At 26.8% G+C, this 22,500-nt stretch overlaps 2 protein-coding genes across 3 annotated transcripts; both read left to right on the forward strand.

Moving 5' to 3' along the window:
* The first annotated feature begins 1,043 nt into the window (after positions 1-1,043).
* On the forward strand, positions 1,044-3,632 carry LOC100210543 (intraflagellar transport protein 57 homolog). The gene has a single exon (XM_065812287.1). It carries the CDS (start codon positions 1,084-1,086, stop codon positions 2,302-2,304), a length of 1,221 nt encoding a protein of 406 aa, XP_065668359.1. The 5' UTR covers positions 1,044-1,083; the 3' UTR covers positions 2,305-3,632.
* Positions 3,633-3,823: 191 nt separating this feature from the next.
* Positions 3,824-22,144, forward strand: LOC100212830 (guanylate cyclase soluble subunit beta-1). Of its 2 annotated transcripts, XM_065812286.1 has the most exons (9): positions 3,856-3,962; positions 4,311-4,361; positions 4,544-4,617; positions 4,698-4,795; positions 10,549-11,774; positions 11,921-12,061; positions 16,985-17,139; positions 21,298-21,590; positions 21,688-22,144. In XM_065812286.1, the coding sequence occupies exons 4-9, from the start codon at positions 4,699-4,701 to the stop codon at positions 21,939-21,941; spliced, it is 2,166 nt and encodes a 721-aa protein (XP_065668358.1). In that variant the 5' UTR covers positions 3,856-3,962; positions 4,311-4,361; positions 4,544-4,617; position 4,698; the 3' UTR covers positions 21,942-22,144. The 2 variants fall into 2 exon arrangements, with proteins under 2 accessions (XP_065668357.1, XP_065668358.1); XM_065812285.1 differs by lacking the exon at positions 4,311-4,361 and having other exon boundaries at positions 3,824-3,962.
* The last annotated feature ends 356 nt before the right edge of the window (positions 22,145-22,500 follow it).

A 22,500-nucleotide genomic window follows, 5' to 3' on the forward strand; every position in this document is an offset into this window, starting at 1 on the left:
CTTGCTCAAAAAACACTTTACTATACCTATGTAAATAAAAAAGATTGGATATTAAAAATTTAAATGCGAGTGTAAAATCAATTTTGCTAAAAGTTTTAGCAATTTTAACAAGCCTCCTTGCAAAAACCTTATGGTAAGTTTTGATTTTTAGTATTGAATTATGGAAAAAAGTTGATATTGGTATACAAGTTAAAGAAAATTAAAAAGTACATAGAAATTTTGTTTATGGACCTTAAAAACCACACACGCTAACAAACATGTTTTTTTATCGAACTTTTAGTTAGTTTTTCAAAATTTTTAACGCTAATTTTTTAATTTCAAGTTCATGATTTATTAATTCAATTAATTTAATAATTCAGCTAATTCAAGATTTCTTGACTTGATAACCCAAACTTTGTTCAAAATGTTTTGGTAACCGTCGCCGGGTTTTACTTGAAGAAAACAAAAAAATTATTTTGGATTTAAAAGGAAATATTGCTTTCAAGATTTTATATAATTTTATGCAATTTTTATTATTTAATGTTTAAATTTACGCCTTTAAGCAATTTTTACTCGGCACGATGTGTAGCTGTTATAAAATGTTACTACTACTACTAATACCATAAACTAAACATAAAGTTTTGATGATTAAAAAAGTTAAAGTTTTGATGATTAAAAAGCTACTCTTAAGAGAAGTTTTTTATTCATCAAAACTTAAATTTGAACTTTAATTTTGAAATTTAATTGATATAAAAAAAACATCGTTTGAATTATGATAATCTTTTTTTTTCTTAGTATTAAATTTGGAACTGTTATATAATAATACTTTGTTCATTTGCGGATTACCATGTTTTGGTACACATACACAAAACGCAAACACACACAGTCACACACACACACACACACACACACACACACACACACACACACACACACACACACACACACACACACACACACACACACACACACATATATGCATACACACATAAACTATAAAGTACAAATATACATGTATATATATATATATATATATATATACATATATGTATAAATATATATATATCTATATATATAAATTGTAGAAAATATTTTTAGCTCAAAATGGCTGATGAGTCTGAACCTCAAGATTATAAGGGCAGTCCTGTTGGTTTATCTTATATGAATAACTTTGTTATGATGGAAGATTTTATCGAAAAATTAAAACTTATTGAATATGAAAAAGAGTTTTGTCAACAATGGGGTTTTAAACAGTTTTCTCGACATTATTTTGCAATACCAACAAACCCAGGTGAACAATTTCATAAGTTTACAAATATTGTTGCTTGGCTTTTAAATAAATGTGGGATATCATTTACAAGACCTCAAGAGTATGATGATCCAAATGCTACTGTCTCTGAAATTCTTACACAAGCACGCACGCTAGGTATTACAGTTGATTTTCCACCAGCTAAATTAAAATCAGGATGCGGAGAACAAGTTATATATTTATTAAATAAACTTTCTGATGAAGCTTTAAAATATCAGCAATTTAAATGGAGTCGACCAGAATATGTTCAAGAAGAAGAGCCTGAGGAGCAAATGATTGAAGGTGATTCTGAGTTAACCATTGAAAAATTAAATGATGAGTTGGCGGATGAAATAGAAGAAGAGGTTGAAGAAGAAGATAACTATCTTGATCTTTCAGGACTAAAACACCAATCCTTATTGAATGGATTTTCTAGTGCAAAACCAGAATCTGTATTAGAATCCCAAACAAATATCGATGAATGGAAGCTTGAGATTGAAAGAGTATTACCACTACTTAAAGTACACATTCGTGCTGATAATAAGGACTGGCGTAGTCATTATGAACAAATGCAGCAATACAGTAAAGGTATTAATGAAACTTTGCATGATACACAATCTCAACTAGATAAACTTCACCAAGAAATTAGTAAAACTCTTGAAAAAGTTACCAGTAGAGAAAAATATATTAATAGTCAATTAGAATCTTTAGTACAAGAGTATCGAAATAGTCAGGACAAGTTAGCAGTGATTAAAGAAAAGTATAACCAAAGCAGTGGTGGGGTAACTGAGTTAACACAAACATTATCACAACTTACAGAGGAGCTAGAACTAGTTAAAATACAAATGGATGAACGAGGTACTAACATGACAGATTCAGGGCCTCTTGTTAGAATTAAGCAAGCCCTAGTAAAATTGCAACAAGAAAGCATAGAAATGGAAGTACAAATTGGAGTGCTGGAACATTCTTTGTTACAAGGTCGACTTCGGGAAAAATTAGGCCTCGAATCTAAGTTTAATCAAATTAAGTCAATTTAATAAATCTCTTGTTTTTTCTGTTCTTTTGATTTTAAAAAGTAATTTTTATAAATGAAAAGAGGTTTGATTTAAAAAAAAAATGGATCAATATATTTAAAATACTTTTTCATATGTTTAATACATTAGATATGTATATGTAATACAATTTAATATTTTAAAAATATTACAGTTGACTGTTCTTTATTAATATTTTATGGACACATTAACCATAAAGCATATTTAAGTATATGTTATTAACTTTTTTCAATGGCTGTGTGTGTATATATGGGTGTGTATCTGTGTAGAAATGTTTGCGACATTCAAAATATAAATTGAATTGTTATCATAATTATCATCTTTTTAACAACCAAGTTTCTCTGTATACAGCAAAAAAACTTTTTGAACAACCAAGTTTCTTTGTTTACATCAGAAAAACTTTTTGAACAACCAAGTTTTTCTGCATACATCAGAAAAACTTTTGGAACAATCAAGTTTCTCTGCATACATCAGAAAAGCTTTTTGATGCTATCTTATATTCATATATATAACTTTTAAATGTTCAAGGTATCTTTTTTTAAGTTCACACATCCATCTTCAAATTATTTTCTATGTTCTTTCCAGACTGAAAAACCTCCATATTTTGAGACATCAAAACACATATGATATATCAAAATAGCATATGAATATATAGTTTCCTATGTTTTCAAATAAGTACTCCACAATATTTCGATAGTTTATAGTTCTTAATGTCTCCTCAGTTCCTTCTTCCAAACCTTTTATAACTTTTTTTTTTTTTTTCACCTCTATTTCATTTCCTTTTTATATGTTTAGCAAATTAGGAGGAAATTACACCTCACAGCATAGGTGTTTATTTTCTACAATTAAAATGAACAATATACTGTTAAAACCACTCTACCTCTAGTAAACAAATGTTTGAAATAAAAGATAGTTAAAACTGTTGTCTATTTTAAATTTTCATCAAGTAACTCAGACTGTACAAGTTTTTTGCGTATTTAGTCATTTTACATTGTTTATACTTTGAATTATTTGTTTCATTTAAGTTTTTAAGATACTCTCTTTGAAAATGTACTTTTAACTATCTGTTTATCTATTATTTACCTGTTGAGAACAACTCACGTAAATAGATACTTTTTTTTTTAGGTTTTTAAAAGTTATAAAGAATAGAGAAAATTTTACAAATTTAAATTTTTATGACAAAGTATATAAAAATATAAATATAGTTTTGAGTGCATTAATTAAATTTTCTTATGTATTAATTTTGATATTCAAATCAATGTGAAACATTTGATTTTGTAATAAAAAGTTATTATAAAAAAGGAGCTTAATTTGAATATGGATTTTTTTTTCAATATTGTTGATAAATAATAAAAGAAAAATTAATAATTAAAAACTTGAATCTAATTGTTCAATAAAACTTTCTAGTATACCAAATTTTTTTGCTACTAAAAAACTTCTTTTTTTGTAGATGAACAATAATTTAAATATCTTTTTTTATTGTGGTACAAAAAAAATCTTTTCACAAATGTTTAATATATGTTTCCTTAATTTTTTTTATAAAAAAAAGAAAAAAAAGTTTACTTATGTTTGATAAAATACTTTTAGAGAGGTGGAAATTAATGGTTCACTAATAACTTTGGTTAAAAAGAAAAAAAAATATGGTAATGGTTTTTAACAGTTATTCACAGATTTTTTTATGGAATATCTAATTAACAGAGTATAGTATACTAGTTATTATAATATTTGTATAAAAGCATTTTTAGTAGATTAAAAAGGGCATGATAAACTGATTGAAGAGTATTGTTTGACCACATTCAGTTATAACCTCATTCAAGTAGTTATATGGTAGTTATAACCACATTGTAAATAGCTTAAAGAGTATAAATAGTAGACTGAAGAATCTTCCCAGTTGGAAAAATTGTATTTACTAACTTAATTATTAGCAAATACAACTCAGTGGGCACAAGGTGTCTAAAACACATATTAAAACATACTAATATATTTTTTAGATGTCTAAAACACTTGTGCATACTGGGAAGTGTATCATTCGTAGATAAGAGGTATTAATAGTGGTATAGGTATATTAAAGAGTAGCATTAGTATTCTAAAAAGTATTCTTAGTAGGTTAAAGAATACCATTAGTAAAAAGAATTCCCATTAGTAAATATTGGTTCATATTTGTTTAATTAAATCATGTATCAAGTTTTATCTCTCAATGTTTTTTCATTTTGTTTTAATTTAGTTTGGCTTTTTTATAAATGGCTTTGAGAAATTTATTACATCCAAATATGGGGAAGATTGTTGGGTGAATATAAGGTTAACTTTTTTTTGACTAATGCATGTTTTAATAAATTATTTTATTCAATACACTTAATGAAAAAATGATTATTTTGCAGAATGGAGGCTGGTGTTTTTGAAGATAGCTTTGATGAAAAAATGGTTTATGATGATAATATGATTTTTGAAATTATTGATGCAGCTTGTGAAATATTAGGTATGTGTAAATGTTAATAAAGTGAATTTTTTTTACTTAGTGTTGAGGTATTAAGTCATTGATTTTAAACATTTTAGATATTTTTATTGTATATTTGTAATATACATTTATACTTTTTTTCTATATGTATGTATGTAAGCTTTTAAAATTTATTAAAAAAACTAATTTATCAAAAATCATAATAGTACTTTACTGCATAATGTTAAAATGTAATGATGTTTTAGTGCATGATGGATCTTTAGTGCATGATGGGTCTTTAGTGTATGATGGATCAAGTCACAAAGTTATTACAAAACTATTTTTAAAATTTTTTTGTGAAAATGAAGTTATAAAGTTTACCAGTGATTAAGGATGTAATTTTTTGGTCTTTAAGTTATTAAGGTGCTCTAAGAAGATCTAAAAATTTTCTTACAGCACCACGAAATAACATTTGACTAGGTAGTTCATGTCACCTTAATGATGCCACAAAATATAGTAAAAGCCTTGGACCTTGGGTCTCTTGATCTTGAAGTAAGCTAGCCACTGCACTACGGCTGCAGTTGAATGTATAAGTTATTTTAAACTCATCAATCTTTAAAAATAGTTTTTTAGAAAACTACAAAGCAACTTTAATGGTTAAAAAGTTTTTTGTTTTTTAAAAATCTTTTTATACTGTATTATACTATTGTTTTATACTGTTTTTAACAATTTCTTTTTTTAATTTTAATTTTTGTTTGAAAAATAAATTGAACTAATGTATATGGAACAGCCACTTCAGTTGCTAATATAAACCTGATTGAATTGTTGTTCAATATGAGTTAGGACTGAGAGAAAAATGCTACACACCAATCAAAAACACCTCAGGGCATTTATACAAACTTGCTGAAATCAAATCTTAACTGAGTTATTACAAAAACTGATTGAAAGGATTCACAGAGTGCTGCTGTTATAAAAGCAACAATGATACTTTGAAGACAAAAAATAAAAATAAAAATACTCCAATATCTTTGTAAATTTCATCCTGTTATATATAAACAATATGAATAAAACATTTTCCAGAAAAATGTGCATGGAAAAGTTATATAAAAATTATTTTCAATGTTTTTCAAAATTTTATTTGTAATATATATCATTCAATGATTTTGAAAAAAAAGTTATAATTTTTAATTGGTTGATACTGAGACATAAGCAAATTTTGTTTTTGGCATTCAGTGCTTGCACAATTTTATTGCTAACAGATTTGTGGATTGAGAACTTTGGCCACAAAATTAATTTTTTGAAAATTAATAATTGTGATATTTTTTTTGACACCATATCTTTTGAATTATGGCAAGTTGATTAGGCCAAAAAAATTTTTAATTTTCCTATGTGATCTTAATAAAAAAAAGTCTCTTTTGCAAGCACTCTATGTAAATTTTTTTATTTACAATTTAAAGTGCCTGTAGTGAAAAAAGATGTACTTTGTTGACCACAGCAAATAACTTGCCAAACAAATTTTTTTTTTCCAAGTTTTTCAAAATCTAATGTTGAAAATTAAAGAAAGCACCAAAGAGCACCAGAAAAAGAAATAATATGCATTGAAATAGTTAACAAAACATACTGGGCTGGTTTTTTTTAAAGCATAACTTAGACATCATTTCTACTCTGCAATTTATAGAGCCAGCATTCACTCAAAATTTAAGTCATTGAGTTTTGAAAAATTTGAAAGTAGATTTGGCAAATAGATTCTAAGAATCTTTAACCATGTGATTTCTTAATTCTTGCAATCATAATTTTGTGTTAAATTTTTGATCTAAATTTTGTAGTAAGAGCTCTGGATTTTGCAGTGAGTGCTCTGAATTTCGCTTTGGTGCTTTCTTTATTTTCAACATCATTTTTTTTAATAGAAAATCTTTTTTTTTTTTATCACTTCTAGATTTTTTTTTTGATCCCTTCCAGTTAATAGTTTTATTATTTCTGTACATTTTGATAACATGTTGAGCATTTTTTAGTGAAATTCCCAACTGAACAAAAAAATTTTATTGGACACCTTGATTTTACATTTAAAAAATGCAAGATGTTTTCTCTACAGATTTTTTGTTTTAAGCAAATTTTTTATAAACACATAAAAGACTCAAACTTGATTAAGTACAAAATCACGTAACAGAGTTTTTGAGGCAACAAAACAAAAGAACTGTTGTATTCTTTATATATATTCAGTATGTGAGCATGTGCAAAAATTTTGGAGGCACTTTATATAAAGATTAACAAATCTGTTTTTTTTAATTTTTTTAATATTGAAATTATTAATTGAAATCAAACCTAATCTGTTGAATGAACCTTTTGACCACCACGTCCCTGGTAGTACCGCGCTCAACTTGTTTCATTATAACCCTCTCCAAACTCTATAACTCCAAAACACGAATTTTGGCCTTGTTAGCCAAGGTTCGTGTTTTGGAGTTAAAGAGTTTGGAGAGGGTTATAACCACAAATAGCCTTCTCATCTGTAGTGACCTTCTTGGCCTTGGGGAGGTGAATTACAAAAAATATATATATATATGTGCCATACCCAGCCATTGTTTGGGCGGTACCATTCACAAAAAAAAGCTTCTTTAGAAAAAAAGGGGCCTCTAGCCTTAAATTAAGTATGGCTTAAAACATTAAAAATTTTAATTTAACTTTGAAGGAATTTAAAATGGTTTTGCAATATTTTTTAAAGAAATAATTTCTTCCTTTCTATTCATTTGCAAACTAATTCTTTACGCAAAATTGTGAAGGTTTTACAAAAGTCTCCATCATAGATTCATTGTGTAAAAGCAACCATCAAACATAATTTTTTGTTGTAAGAAAGTAGAAGTGTTTTAAAAGTTCGTACGACAAAAGTTTTATTTATGAACACAGAATTATGTTTTCTAAATATAGTTCATTTAATACATAAAAAAAACAGAAACTAAATTGTGATAAAATGAACAAAAGATTATTATGTTATGTTACCAAAAAAAACAAAGAAAGAAAAAAAAAACGTTTACTTGAAGTTTTTAACAAAACTAAGTAAAATAAGTATAAGGAAAAAAAAAAGTCAAGAAAAGAAGAAGAAAGACAAAAAAAGAGATAAGATGTTAATGTTGGTCATATATTTTTAAAAATGTATATCTATATGTGTATGTATATATTTGTATGTGAGTGTATGTAGGTGTGTATGTGTATTTCTTTTATATGTCCCGGCAAAATTTATCGGAAAATTGTTTTTTTTTTCTCAAAAAATATTTACAATAAAAAACATTAAAAAAATGTCCTCAAAATTTTAATTTGGGCAATGCCCAAGTACAGTTGGCGCTGTCGAAAATGGTCTAGAATAGCCCCTGGTAAATATATATGCAGGGGTTGAAATAGGTGTCAAACATTTCCAGGGGGGGGCAGCCAGTCATCTTTCATTTTTTAGTAAAAATGAACAATCATGGGTTTTCCCTGTCAAACAGATCTTGAAAACGATACCGATGTCTGACATAATGTCTGGACATCAATGTCTGACACTTATCTTAACCCCCGTATATATATATATATACATATATATATATATATATATATATATATATATATATATATATATATATATATATATATATATATATATATATATATATATATATATATATATATATACACACATACATACAGGGGTGAGTAGGTGTTATGTGGAGGTAGGGGGGTGCCATTATAATTTTTGCCAAATGAAAGAAAAAAAAGGGTCTCATTTTTTGAAATTTGCTGACCAACTGTCTATATTTGCCTAAACTAACTAAGTTCCAACAACCAATACTATAAAAAGTTTTGGTTGTTGGAACTATAGATAATTGTTTAACTTGTATTGTTGATATGGTTTCCATTAGAAGTTAGTAGTGAACGATAATCCAAGAAGAGGTAAAAAGAGGATTCAGTGAGAGAGTTGCCATTTATTAATATAGGAATGTCAATAGGATTGCAATAGTTGTTTGTAGTAAATAACTGACTTTTGTTGGAGTTAAAAATCACAAGATACTGCAAGCCCCAATCTGTTACAGATTTGAAATCAGATTTATCAACTGTTATTGTTTTTGCTGTTTTCATCTTTTTTTCTTCATCAAGTTTTTGTTTTTTAAGTAGATTCTGATTTAGATCAAATGTTCCTTCAAAGAAGTTCCTTCATGTTTGGTTTATACATGGCTAGTAGTTATTAAAATACTGCCACAGTTTAGCTTGTATGATATAAAGTGAATTTCGCACTTAGCTTCAAACTTTTTTAGCTTTTTAAATAATTTCCAATTATCATCTTCTTTTTGTATCCTCAATCTGATAGCATAAACTAAAAATTGTGTTACATTTCAAAAACAGAGCGTTAAGAAAGTATCCATCTATTAAAAAGTCATAAATTCATTCAATGAAATTTGAAAGAAAGAAAGAATCAAAAAGATAGTTTACAAAAAAATGGCAAATATTATTTATAAACATTTTATAAATAGTATTATAATTAATGAAAAATGTTGAAAATATAGTAAGATAAAAAGGAAGAAATTTAGATTAGCCTAATTTCTCTTGAATATTAATAGTACTTTTTGCAAAACCTTGATGTTATAACAAAACAACAAGCGTCTTTTTAGGGTGAGAAATGTGGTATTTATACGTGTCATAAAGGACACATACATAAGTTTAAATAAGATAATAATATTATCACTTTTTTGGTAAGAAATAACTATGCATAATTACACTTAGCATAACTTAATAACAAGTTTTTAGAAACTTCATATGATCATTTGTTTTTTTCAGTCCTCATAGTCCACAGTATTTTCTGAAATAAAACTAGACAAATTTTTTCTAAAAAGTTTTTTAAAAACAAATGATTAATTTGCTGACTTATGCTCAGATGTTGCTATTGCTTATTTTAACTTCATTGTAGTTTAAAGTTGTAAAGTATTATTATTTAAATTTAAGACAACCATTTTTTGAAAAGTCTGCATAATAATTTTTTGACTAGTTTATTTTATTCTCGTAACAAACAGAATTATAAAATAGAAACATCATCAATATAAATATTGTATAAATATTGCAAAATTTGCACAGCACAATGAAAAAATTTGGGAGAAAAACAAACAAACTTGAAATAAAAATAAGATGTTGAAATTCAAATAAGAGAAAACTTAAGTAAAAAATTAAAAACTGCAACATTAAAACTGGCAGAATCAACCACATTGAAATCAAAATGTGATAGCGGATAGATTTTTATGAGAAAAATTTGTTAGCATTTGGATTTTGTTAACAAATTTTTATTTGTTCAATAAAATATAAAAAATATTTAAAACTTTTACATAATTTTTTATTTTATAACTTGCAAAAACATTTCTTGGGATTTTTATTAACATTATCAGTGTTTGAAAATCACTGATAATGTTAATAAAAATTGATGTTCTAAAATTTACCTTGTAATCTTTATGTCTTGCGATGGTAAAAGTATTGCAATGTTGCATATCAACAAGATATTGCAAACTTTGCATAACCTAACAAATATCTTGTTAAGTCTTGCAATGGTAATGTTGACGGTTCTTGCAAAAAAATTTTTGTTTTATATCATATGCATAAGAATAAAATAGATCTTTTTTAGTTTTATATCTTAATATAAGCACTTCACTTTGTCAGTCCTATATTTTTATATGATTCTTAATTAGCATAAAATTCTTAGGTTTCCCTTAACCACTTTGAATTAGTCATACTACATTATATTTTTTGCTTTAAAAGAAAAATCTTAAATTTTGTCAATTTAGATTTGGAAGAAGAAGAATTGCATGAAGAGTTTGGAGAATGTTATTTCTCCCATTGTTTAGCTTCTAGTCATGGTAAACTCTTAAAAGCTCTTGGTGGAAGTCTTTATGACTTTTTATCCAATATTGATTCTCTGCATGATCATTTGTGCGCATCCTATGCAGGCATTAAGATTCCGACCTTTCGTGTAAAACCTGATGCAAGCAGCCGCAGTATTAGTGTTAATTATTATAGTGATAGGAATGATTTCGAGTATGTTACAAAAGGAATAATTAAAGCAGCAGCAAAAATTCTGTTTAAACTTGAAGTTGATATTGAAACTGTTTATGATGCTGATAGCATCAAGTTTTTAATTACCACCAACGATTTTGATGAATGTCACCTTATGTTTCCTAAGTTAATTGAATCATCCAGAGATTTAATACCACGTGCAAATGAGGCAAAAGTTTCTCCCTTTGAGTTTTCTAAAGTATTTCCATTTCATATGCTGTTTGACCGGAACATGACGTTGTTGCAAGTTGGATCAACTTTAAAACGGATATTAAAAGATATTAATACAACTAAAGATGCAAAGATTACAAGCTTCTTTCAATTGACAAGGCCTCAGATTAAATTTGATTTTGAATCTATATACTCACGAATCAATAATGCATTTGTATTGACTTTCCAGAACAATGTAGTGAAGCAATCTGTTGCTACTCTTCAAGCAAATAATGAAATAAATACTCGCAGAGCTAATCTTCGTTTGAAAGGAGAGATGATTTACCTAGAGGAGAGAGATCAAATGTTATATTTGTGCTCTCCCAGTGTTAGTAACATAGAAGACATGAGAAATAAAGGATTGTGTTTAAGTGACATACCTATACATGATGCCACAAGAGATCTAGTTTTATTATCAGAAAATTTACAGAAACAACGCGAACTAATGCAACAACTTCATATTGTCAGTGATCACCTTTTTAAAATCAATACAGAACTTGAAGAAGAAATGCATTTATATGATAGACTTCTGTTTTCTGTGTTGCCACCATCTATTGCAAAAGATTTGCAAGAATCTCGACCAGTTTCAACTGAAAGATTTTCTTCTGTCACATTAATGTTCAGTGGGATTGTTAATTTTTCAGATTTATGTGAAGAAATGGAGTGTTTAGACATAGTTAATATGTTAAACTCTTTATATGTGAAGTTTGATACACTGGTAGATTTCATGACCAGCTATGTTTACAAGGTACTTAAATTATTTTTATATTTTCTCTGATTTTAATTAATTGAAATTCTACTTTTTCTACGTTAAAATTGCTCATACAAAAATGAGGAGTTTAAGTTATTCACATGGGAAATTTTGATAAATGCCCAAAGCATTATTTAATGTAGGTAGAAACAGTTGGAGATAAATATATGACAGCTAGTGGACTTCCTGAAAAATGTTCGAACCATCCTCAAGTGATATGTACTCTTGCTTTAGATATGCTGGATGTCAGCAAAGAGATTAGAATTAAAGAGAAAAGGATTCAGGTTAGTTTGTTAAAACCGTATAGTAAGTCACTACCAAAACATACTATTTTTCTCATATTATATTGACTTACTTTGATATTTGTTATACATATAGTTTTAAGACTATCCCACACATTTAAAGTTGGTCTGGAAAAGATAATTTTAGGAAACAGTTTTTAAGTTTTTAGTATATAATCATGCTTTTCTTAAATAAATGATTTTTCTTACGTTTTTTATATTTATAAATTTTAATACAAGTATTTATTCCCAGATGAAACCTTTATTATTATTTATATTGAAAATATTTTATTTATGGAAGGGCACATAAAATTTATAGCCTAATCCATTTTGAATCTCCTCCTCCCATTCTCTCATTCCCTCTTCAAAAATATGAATCAAAACTTAAACGAAAATACTTATTACTCTATTGGGGGTACAATGTTGTTGGTGGATTGCGATTTAAGGTTCCAAGTAACCAATAAAAAAAAGACATTGAATTTTTTGCTCTCCAGACTTGATTTTTTTTTTAAATTTTGTAATTAACGTGAATTTATCATTAGGGTTTTCCTCTCACATATTTTTATAACTAAAGTTAGTCATTTGGCATGGCAGACAAGACAAGGTTATTTGTTTAAATATTTTAGGGAATAAAAACTTTAATAATATAAACATTAATACGATATAAACAAGTTTAATAATAAGTATAAATTAGATCATTAATTTTGCCATTTATTTCAGATATTATAATGTGAATTAGTAACTCATTTTGGTAAGATGGTCCATTACATGAATTTCTTGATTTCGAAGCCTTTTTTATTTTAATTTTATTATCATTATTATTATTATTATTATTATTATTATTATTATTATTATTATTTTCAATATCTTCACTTCCAGCAATACTGCAAGCAACCACTATTTTAGTTAGAATAGAAAAGATGAAGTTTATATAGCAAGATAATGATTAACAGGCAACTTAAAAGATTGCAAATTATATGAATTAGGAAAACAAGATGAAGGAAGTGAATTCAAAAGGACTGATGGTAGAGGAAAAAAACCAAACAAATAAGAATTTTTGGACCACTTAGAAACAGTCACAGTAAAAGGATGATACTTAACTAAATGACAAATAACACAAAAATGAATTTTAGTAGTTGGCACAAGAGACACTAGCTCTTTAGAACAGTACCCATTATAGTATTTATAGAAAAGAGAAAGAGAAGCAACATTACAATGATGTGATAATGGTTGAAGGTTGGCTGCAAGATCAGATCCAACTATGTTTACAATGCGTTATTGCACCTTGTCTAAAAGGAAAAGAACATCATTGAAAAATCTGTCTTAGATATGACAACAGTATTCCATACAAGGATGGATTTGAGATTTATAGAGATGAAGAATAGAATCAAGAGTAAGAAAGTGTTGAGCAAGATAAAGAGATGCTATCTAAGCAGATGCTAATTTTGCAGTAGATTTGAAATAAAGAAAGGATATAAAGAAAAATGGTATCCATCGAGAACAACTTTTATATTATGATTGGTAAAGAAGGATTCAATAATCTTAAAGATATTACCTGATACACTGTAAGGAGAGAGCTTATGGAGAATTAATGTCAAGAGCGATAGCCTTAACCTGGTAGTCAGGTTTCCAGAACTCTGTGGTAGCTCTCTCAGAGAGCTACCACAGAGTTTAGGAAACCTGACTACCAGCTGGCCTTAAAACCATAAAACTGAGTTTTACTCTCATTAGGAGATTACTGAGCTGTACTCTCATTAGGAGATAATAGAATGAGTTGCCTAATCATAAAAACAGAGACACAAGCAAAACCCATGCATTGAATCAAGAAGATCCAGCATTCAACATCTTAAACTGGAAACTATGTAATATAAATACATCTGCGCCAGTCTAATTAAAGAATGGTGTGCGAGGCTGGTCAACCACTAGAACCTGTTTACCCCTTGAGCCTTTGCCTCAGATGCCTTTTCCTCATACTGATCTTCTACAAGACAGTAGCTGGATGCATTTAATATCTGCCTAAGATGGGTATTTTTATCAAGACACTATCTCTAGCCTTTTCTCAACCAAGAGCCCCAAAGCAGGAGGTGTTTTAAGTCTGAGTTGGCTTCTCCTAGCCTTTGCCTTAAAAAGTTTATCTTACAAGGCAGCAGGACATGAGCAGGTTGTACTGGGTTACATGTTACTAGTAACAGGATAACCTGACCTGATGCTCACATTTATAATGTGACTGCTTATCCTCACCAATATTAGCAGAAGTATATAAATTTCAATTGGTCAAATATTTCTTAGAAATAGGTTTCAGCTTTAAAAGTAAATAATGTTCATTCTTTATATTTTTATGAACTTACTTATATTATAGTTTGTGTTTTAAATAATTTCTTTATTAGAAAAAAGATATTATAATTTTTTCCCTACTTAAAGGAGGGGGGGGGGGAGAGAGAATTCAAAATAATTTTTTCTTGCACCTTTTTAATGTTATCCTTTTTACCTTTCTTTCTCTTGACACTAGACTGTATTTCATTTAGATATAAAAATACAAAAACATGTCATTGATATTGAGTTGGAGGTTTCCATAATCACCACCTAAAGCCAAACTGACATCATTTCAATCTTTTCAAACATTTCCAAACTGACATCATCCAATCTTTTCAATAGTTTAATTTCACTTTTTAATAGTTTAAATAAAATTTGTTTATTTATTAAACAATCGTTAGAAGTAATTTGTAAAAGCTTTTTGCGCAACTTTAATAAAGCGTTGTTTAAAAATAATTTATTTCAAACACAATTAAAAACGTAACAAACAGTTTTTTCGCTTTGATTTTGAGTTTTTTGAGTTTTATTTTAAAGTTTTATTTTAAATTTTTTAAGTTTGGCTCAGCTCTTCTTTTATCAGCATATTTTTGAAATGTTCAAATCATCAAAACATCTAAACAGTTGTGGTCAAGTTGTCAACAAAAAAAATCATTTGCCTGGTCAGCAATAGTGTTCAATTGCATGCCATTTCTGTCCAAGCCTGTTGAGTAACTTTATTACCAAGATCAAAGTTGTTTTTTTTAATTAGTTCTAGCAAATCAGGGAAATTGAAAAATGGGCATTCTTTTTTGGCCAAGTAGTAAATTGCATTGAATTTCTTTTTAAGTGAGTCACAATCTTTTTCATCCGTTTTAAGAAGTTCCAGGACGAATCCATGAAATAGAAAATTTGTTAATGTTTTTAATACGAGATTCATTTTGCTTGAAAATCTAGCAATCTAATCTTACAGAATCATTTCATAATCTTACAGAATCATTTCCCTTGATATCATATTCAAGCTTTAAATTAAATTCTCTTTCCTATTTCAAAACAGTATCTAATTACAATGGTTATCTTTAGTTTTAGATAAGAATAAGGATGCAATTTTTTTTAAATAGTTCACCTTATTCATTGCACTTTCAATTTAATATATTGGAATTTCTTCTAAGTTTTTAAGCCTTTTAAATTTGCTCAAAATGATTGTAAATTGGAACATCATTTTGCAAATTAAAGTCTCAAAGTCATAGTTATGCAACAGTTTCTTTTATTTTTTAACCCTTTACTACCGTCATAAAAATGCAGACTAATTATTACTAACCGCCACTGACAATAAAAAATGTTGGAATATTTTGGCAGTGTTATGTATTATAAGCATTATAAACAATATTATATGTTGTTTTTTTAATATCTTTTTCTTTTGCTATGATTTTATAATTTTTGCATAATTTTGTATAATTTTTACAACATTTTATTTAACTTGCTTTCTTGTTGGTTTGTTCATTTTTGGTGTCTGCACAAAACAAACATGAAGTTAGCGGTAATAATAAAAGAAATCGTTTGAAAAAGTAATTAAAACAAACAACGCAAAACAGACTTTAAATAAAAGAAATCGTTTAGAAAAGTAATTAAAACAAACAATAAACAAAAGTAATTAAAACAAACAATAAGGTAAATAGAATCATCTATTGAATAGTAAAAAAATATATATTTAAATATAAAATATAAAAAACTAAATATAAATAAAAATAAATATAAAAAACTAGAATCATCTATTGAATAGTAAAAAAATATATTTAAATATAAAATATAAAAACTAAATATAAATAAATATAAATAAATATAAAAAACTTTTTAAAAACAACATTTTTAAAATGGACTAAAAAGTAAAAAATTAACTATTTCACGGGACCCAAGGACAATCTGAAATATCCATTAAAGTCAATGACTGAAAATTTTGGGTAACTAAAGTCAACTCGTTCCTATTGGCACAATCTTATCAAGTTTTTGCAATCTTATTAATAATGTTTCGTTTTTCTATTTTTTACTTTTTAAAAAATGCGCATTAATTTTAAAACCAACTAATGAAAGTTATATTAAAGTTTAAGTTGCCATACTGTTAGTATTAATGTTTTCATATATTTGTAAAAACTTTAGAAGTCGGTAGTGTGATAAAGTTGGTGGTTTGATGTACCTTTAATGTAGTTGATATTTGATGGACTTTGTCTAAGAAATATTTATATTTTCTTAATTTTTGTCATATAGCATTAGGTATTTGAATCTTGCATTTGTATTTTTTTTTTCTATTTTGTATTTACCTAGATAGATAAATACAAAACATTTTATAACTTTTCTTATGCATGGGGAAACCTTTAGACATATCTTTTGGAACTCTTCATGCCTCAGAAATGATTGTTTTTGATGTGATAAAAAAAATGTTTGCATAGTGATCTTGACCATTATTGTGTTTTCATACTCACGTTTGAAGAAGCTGGTGATCTTGGCTATTGTTGTAATTTTATATAAAAAAACGTTGTTGCATTTTATATAAAAGTCTTGAAAGTGTTATATCTTGAAGTGTCAATCCCAGTATCATTGTTACTTAGTATTTTTTTTAAAGTATTTTGTTTTTCATAGGTAACTTTTGGTATACATTCAGGTGAAGTAGTTGCTGGAGTAATTGGTCAGCGTACACCACGGTATTGTTTATTTGGCAATGCTGTAAATTTAACAAGTCGAACAGAGTCTACAGGCATTAAAGGAAAAATCAATGTAACAGAAGAGACTTACAAGTATAAAATTACAATATTATTTTTCCATTTTCTAGTAGTTCTTGTTTTTTGATTAGTAGTGTTTTGCAATAGACTTAATTTAGGTGTGTAAGGAAAAAAAAATCTGAAAAATTTATAATTAACTTAAAACATACGTTTATTTATACAAGTTTCTATTATTGAACATATTCAAAATACCAGTAAAAAGCATTCAACACTATATATGTAATAGTACTATTTACAATTCAGCTCTTGAAATTTTTGCAAAATCTGTGAAATAACAATTTTGCTTGCAATAATGTAAATTACTTACCTTATATAAAATCACCATTTTGTATCTAAAATGTGATAGCATGATGTTTCTTAACAAGGACTATTTTATATTTACATAATAAAATTATTATATTTACACATATTTAAAAAGTATAATTTATGCTAAGTAAATCCAATTTTAAAGTTTTATATTCAGCCGCATGAACCAATTCATAATATATATGTAAGCTGGTCAGTATCAGAGTGGTTATATTTTTTAAAGTCAATTTTTAGGTTATAAAATTTCAAGGACTATATAAATAAAATCATTTATATTCTGAAACAAAAATTCATGAGTCTTTATTGTGAGTATAAATTATGCTCATGTTATTGTTAATTGCACTTATAAAGCTTACATATTTAAATATAATAATTTGTCTATACAAAAAAAAATAGAAAAAAATAAGTTTTTTTTTTATTTTGCAATATAAAATGATTTTATACTATAAAGCTCCTAAATGTTTTACATTCGATTCTAACCTGAGACTTCAGCCATCACTAGATTCTAACCTAAGATTCTAACCATCACTAGATGCTATCCTAATTATATGTAAATTATTTACAATATTTACTTATTTTAATATTAATAATATCATGTGGCATTTCAAAGCTTTTAATTTTTAACAGTGGTTTTAGATTAAAAATTGTCCATAGCAGGGTTTTGTGCAGGTTTTTATATAGAGTTGGGGTCAAATACACATTAGTATTTGGTAATAATATGCTGTATTATCATATTTGTATTTGTAATGTATTAAAAACTTTATTAATTATTTGTGTTTGTTTTTGCATTTGTTAAAAATAAATTTTTTAGTTCCATAAACGAGGGTGGTTTTTTTGGGAATAATGAAGGGCTTTGTTTTTTTTTAGTTTTTAACACTAGAATAAATTAAAATTTTGTTTTTAAGTGGTATTTGTTATGGTTATCCATAAATTATGTTATGCAATTTTTGACAATTTTGGTCCCCTATCCTCCTCTCCTCCAGTAACAAATCGACACATTTCACTGACCTCCCCCCTCCTCTAAAATTATGCAACAAATTTGGTCCCTCCCCCTATCCTCAAAAATTTTTTTTCATTATTAAAATACAATATTAATTTTTATAGTTGCTTATAGTTATCTAATGAATGCATATTAATATGTATAAATTTTAATTATTATTATTTGATATTTCTTTGAAATATCAAATAATAATAATTAAATTTTATTATTTGTATGTGCATACAAGTAAACAACCCACAAAAATGCTAATACAAAAAAGTGTTTAAGTATTTAATTTGTTGCTATCACAATATGTTGATGCAGAGCCGTGGATGATCAATTCCTCGTAATTCAAGGTGCGGCTAACAAAGGTTAAGAGAATGATTCTCTATAACGCTGCAGAGTTTTTGGATTTTAATGCTTTTAGTGTTTTAAGAGAACATATTTTTGTATTTAGTGTTTTGATGTATCTGAAAGTTATTTTATATGTTTTAACTATTATTCTCAGTTAATTATAACTATATTTATATATTATTTGTATTTTTTAAAGTTTCATACAATAATAATAATCAATTTGTACATAAATTGACTAATATGGCCCTAGTCACAGTGTAGTTTCATACATCAACTGACTTAAATATATATGGAGGAAGTGAGATGTACATATATTCTTTCTTTCACTCGTATAGTTCGATATTTTATTGTATAAATTAACAGTGATTAAATGAGAAAGTAATTTCTGAAGATATATTTAATTTTTGATAAATATATTATCTAAATAACTTCTTTAGCAATAAGTTAGTGTCACGGTGCAGGTCGTATCAACATTATAATATTTTATGCTAATGCGTGTTAACTATTGTTGTTTAATAATTATTTTGTTATTATTTTTATTTGATAATTATATTATTACTAATTACAATAATCAGAACATTTATAGTTTATTGTCTTTTATGGGAATGTTTTCAGATAGACTATATTGTATAACTGACGATAGTTGTCTTTTGTATGAATGAAGATTGTTGTCTTACAGGAGATTGAAAGATATTTGAAAGAGATTCTTCAGCAATAGATTGATTTTGAGAGTTTAGTATCATTTTTTTTGGTGATACCACAAAATCTACATAATCATTTGCAACATCTTGATCACCAAGTTGTTTCAATCTATCTAGCTGAAATTAGGCATAATGGAGATGATGGATCAGTTTCTTTTTAAATCAGATAAAAAACCAACTTGTCAAGAGTTGGATATGTCAATAATTTGCAGCGTTGAATTGTAAGCTCAAAATTTTTATCATTAAAAAGAATAGTCTAACTATAAGGTTAAGTTTACTTCTTAAAAGATTGGCAGTTTAACAAAGTTCACAAAATGAAATCTAAAAAAATGTTAATATAACGTAAAAAAAGGTGCATTTTTTGATGTGACATGACTCGTGGTCTGTAACACTTGAGCTAAAGCATTATGCATGACTTTTTTCTTATGATAATAAATTCTTTAATGGTGTAATGACTATTTTCTTATGTTAATAAAATATTTTCTTATGATAATCAAATCTTCAATAGTGTAATGAGATAAAATAATAAAATGTTTATAGTTTTTACACAATAATATTTGAAAAAATTTTGATACTATATCAGATTTTATAGTTAACTTTTTTTTGCTTTTAAATCTTTACTTTGAAAACTTTATTTTTAAACCAAAATGTGCATCATTGCAATGATATTTGGTTGATATAGATGATATAGATGCTGTCATGTGACAAATGTATCAGTAAAAATAACAGCAAACAACACCTAATCATAAATAAAATTTTCTTCTAGGAAGTTGGCATGTATTAATGTTTTTGCTGAATTTGTTGAAGTTTTTAAAAGATTTTTAAAAATCTTTTTGCAAGTATAGCTCTTGAAGTTTAAATGCAATTAAGGAAACAGATTATCACGAAACTAAAAGATCTGATGCTACCCAAGCATGCATTAAAATTATAAAACAACATTCTTAGAATCATGATCATTGAGTAGTTACCTCTAGTACAAGAAGAAAAATTACCAGTTGAAGTTAGGAAAAGTGTTGCTAAGAAACTTTTTAACTATAAGTCTTCTAGAGATATTAAAAAACCATAATGACCAGAGGTAATGCAAAGATCTGAACACTTTTAATCTGAAACCATTTTTAATCTGATTCCATTGACGCCTTAGACTTCTAAAGAATAATCTTGAGCTGTGACAGTTGTGTGGTTAAGATCTTTGAAAGGTGGTGTTTTTGTGGTGTAAGATCTTTGAAAAGTTTATTTTGTGCAGAAGATTTAAGGGCTGCGTTTATAATTTTTATGAAGTGAATAATTTTGCCAAAACTGTAATATGATTTTATCAAAATTGTTTTTTGAGTTAACAAACGATCGAAACAAAATGTTTTTTCTTTTACAGTTTTTCAATTTTTTTTTCTATTCTATATTATATTTAGGTTTTTATAAATGGTTTCATAAAAAATTTCATTTTTAGATAATATATTAATTTAATAGAATGGATATTATTATTATTTTCTTTTATTTGATCATGTTAAATGATTCTGCATGTTTGACATGATGTTATGTATACTGTTGAAATGAAAGTATTTTTTTGATTCTAATTATCTTTCTTTTTAAACAAACAATTGGTGAAATGGAGGCAAGTTTCCACAAAAGAATAAGTTTCAGTAAAAAAAAGCAAAAAGGATAAATATTGATTTATAAAAATAGTTATATGCTTTTCTCATTCTATTAATAGTGTGTTAAAATTTGAATTAGAATTCAAATTTTAACACACTAGAAATCAAAAAAAATTATAATTTTGTTTAAATGACAGGGTCTGATACATATTTTGATTACTACATGTCCTTTCATTTTATGTAGACTTTTGCAACAAGCTGGCACACTTGATATGTACGATTTTGAAAGACGTGGCCAAGTTTCAATGAAAGGAAAGTCTGAACCAATGACAACCTATATTCTATCTCGTCAGGAATGTCTTGGATCCAATAACCCTATGGTATTTATGGTAGAATCAGCTTCAATGCAGTCTTCTACATCATTATTAACATCATCAGGTGCTGGTGGAGGTGCCTTTACTTTAAATCGAACTGGTGTAACTAATGGACGAAAAAGTCGTAACTCCTCAGTAATTTCTTCACGTTTTAATACTCCAGGTAAGTTTTTTTTTAGTCATGTAACTAAATTGATAGTTTATGATTATAGAGCTGATATTATAGTTGACAAAAAATTTTTATAATTTTATTTATATAGGCGTTAGTAGAACTGTTAGTCGGTTTGCTACTCCTTTTCGAAGTCGCTGTAATTCTGCTATGTCAAGCGTTGCAAATTTAAATCCAAATCATTTACCATCTCCTGCAAATTCAGAGTTTGAATTTGATGAAGAAGTTGGTTTTCCATCTTTTGGATCAAACTCTTCACATCTTTCAGTTCCTCACTCTCTTTGTCCACAAATAAGGAGCCCAAGAATGAGATCTCAGAATATTGAAACTACTCTGCAAGAATAAAAAATTTGTCAAATTATAATAAAAGCTGTTAAAGCAAAAACGCATTTTTACGGGGAATGACAAGCTTGGGATGTTTTGTAACATAATTAACAAATGTTGAAATTTTTGTATAGTTTTTACCATAAATGGTTTTTTGTGTTATACATTTATATAGTGTAGAAAGGTATTCTAGGTTGCTTTAAAATATAACTTGTAGTTGTTTATTTCTTCAAAATAGTTTTAGCATTAACAGTTCTAAATCTAAAGTAACATTTGATCTTATTAATACTTTTTTTGTCGACAGAAGTTTTTCCTTAGTGTTGTGTAAACTATGCTTTAGTAATTTATTTAGAATTTTTATATTTATATTTTTATATAGAGTTTATAATTTTAATATATAAATATATAATTTTTTTATTTTAATAGAGATAAGTAACATTTTGTAAACTTTTTACAATTCTAAAATACTTGCAATTATGTGTATATATAATACTTGTATGAGAATTTTCTATTTGTATTTTTCTTTTAATGTTTTAACCTGATATATAATATATATATATATATATATATATATATATAT

Source organism: Hydra vulgaris, chromosome 12 (assembly GCF_038396675.1).
Source record: "Hydra vulgaris chromosome 12, alternate assembly HydraT2T_AEP".
NCBI lineage: Eukaryota > Metazoa > Cnidaria > Hydrozoa > Anthoathecata > Hydridae > Hydra > Hydra vulgaris.

Excerpts from the sequence above, each read along its gene's own strand:
- LOC100212830 (XM_065812285.1), top strand. Across the intron at positions 12,062-16,984 it reads TTAAAGAGAAAAGGATTCAG|GTAACTTTTGGTATACATTC; the intron begins GTTAGTTTGTTA and ends TGTTTTTCATAG. Across the intron at positions 21,591-21,687 it reads TTCACGTTTTAATACTCCAG|GCGTTAGTAGAACTGTTAGT; the intron begins GTAAGTTTTTTT and ends TTATTTATATAG.
- LOC100210543 (XM_065812287.1), top strand. The coding sequence starts at position 1,084 with ATGGCTGATGAGTCTGAACCTCAAGATTATAAGGGCAGTCCTGTTGGT.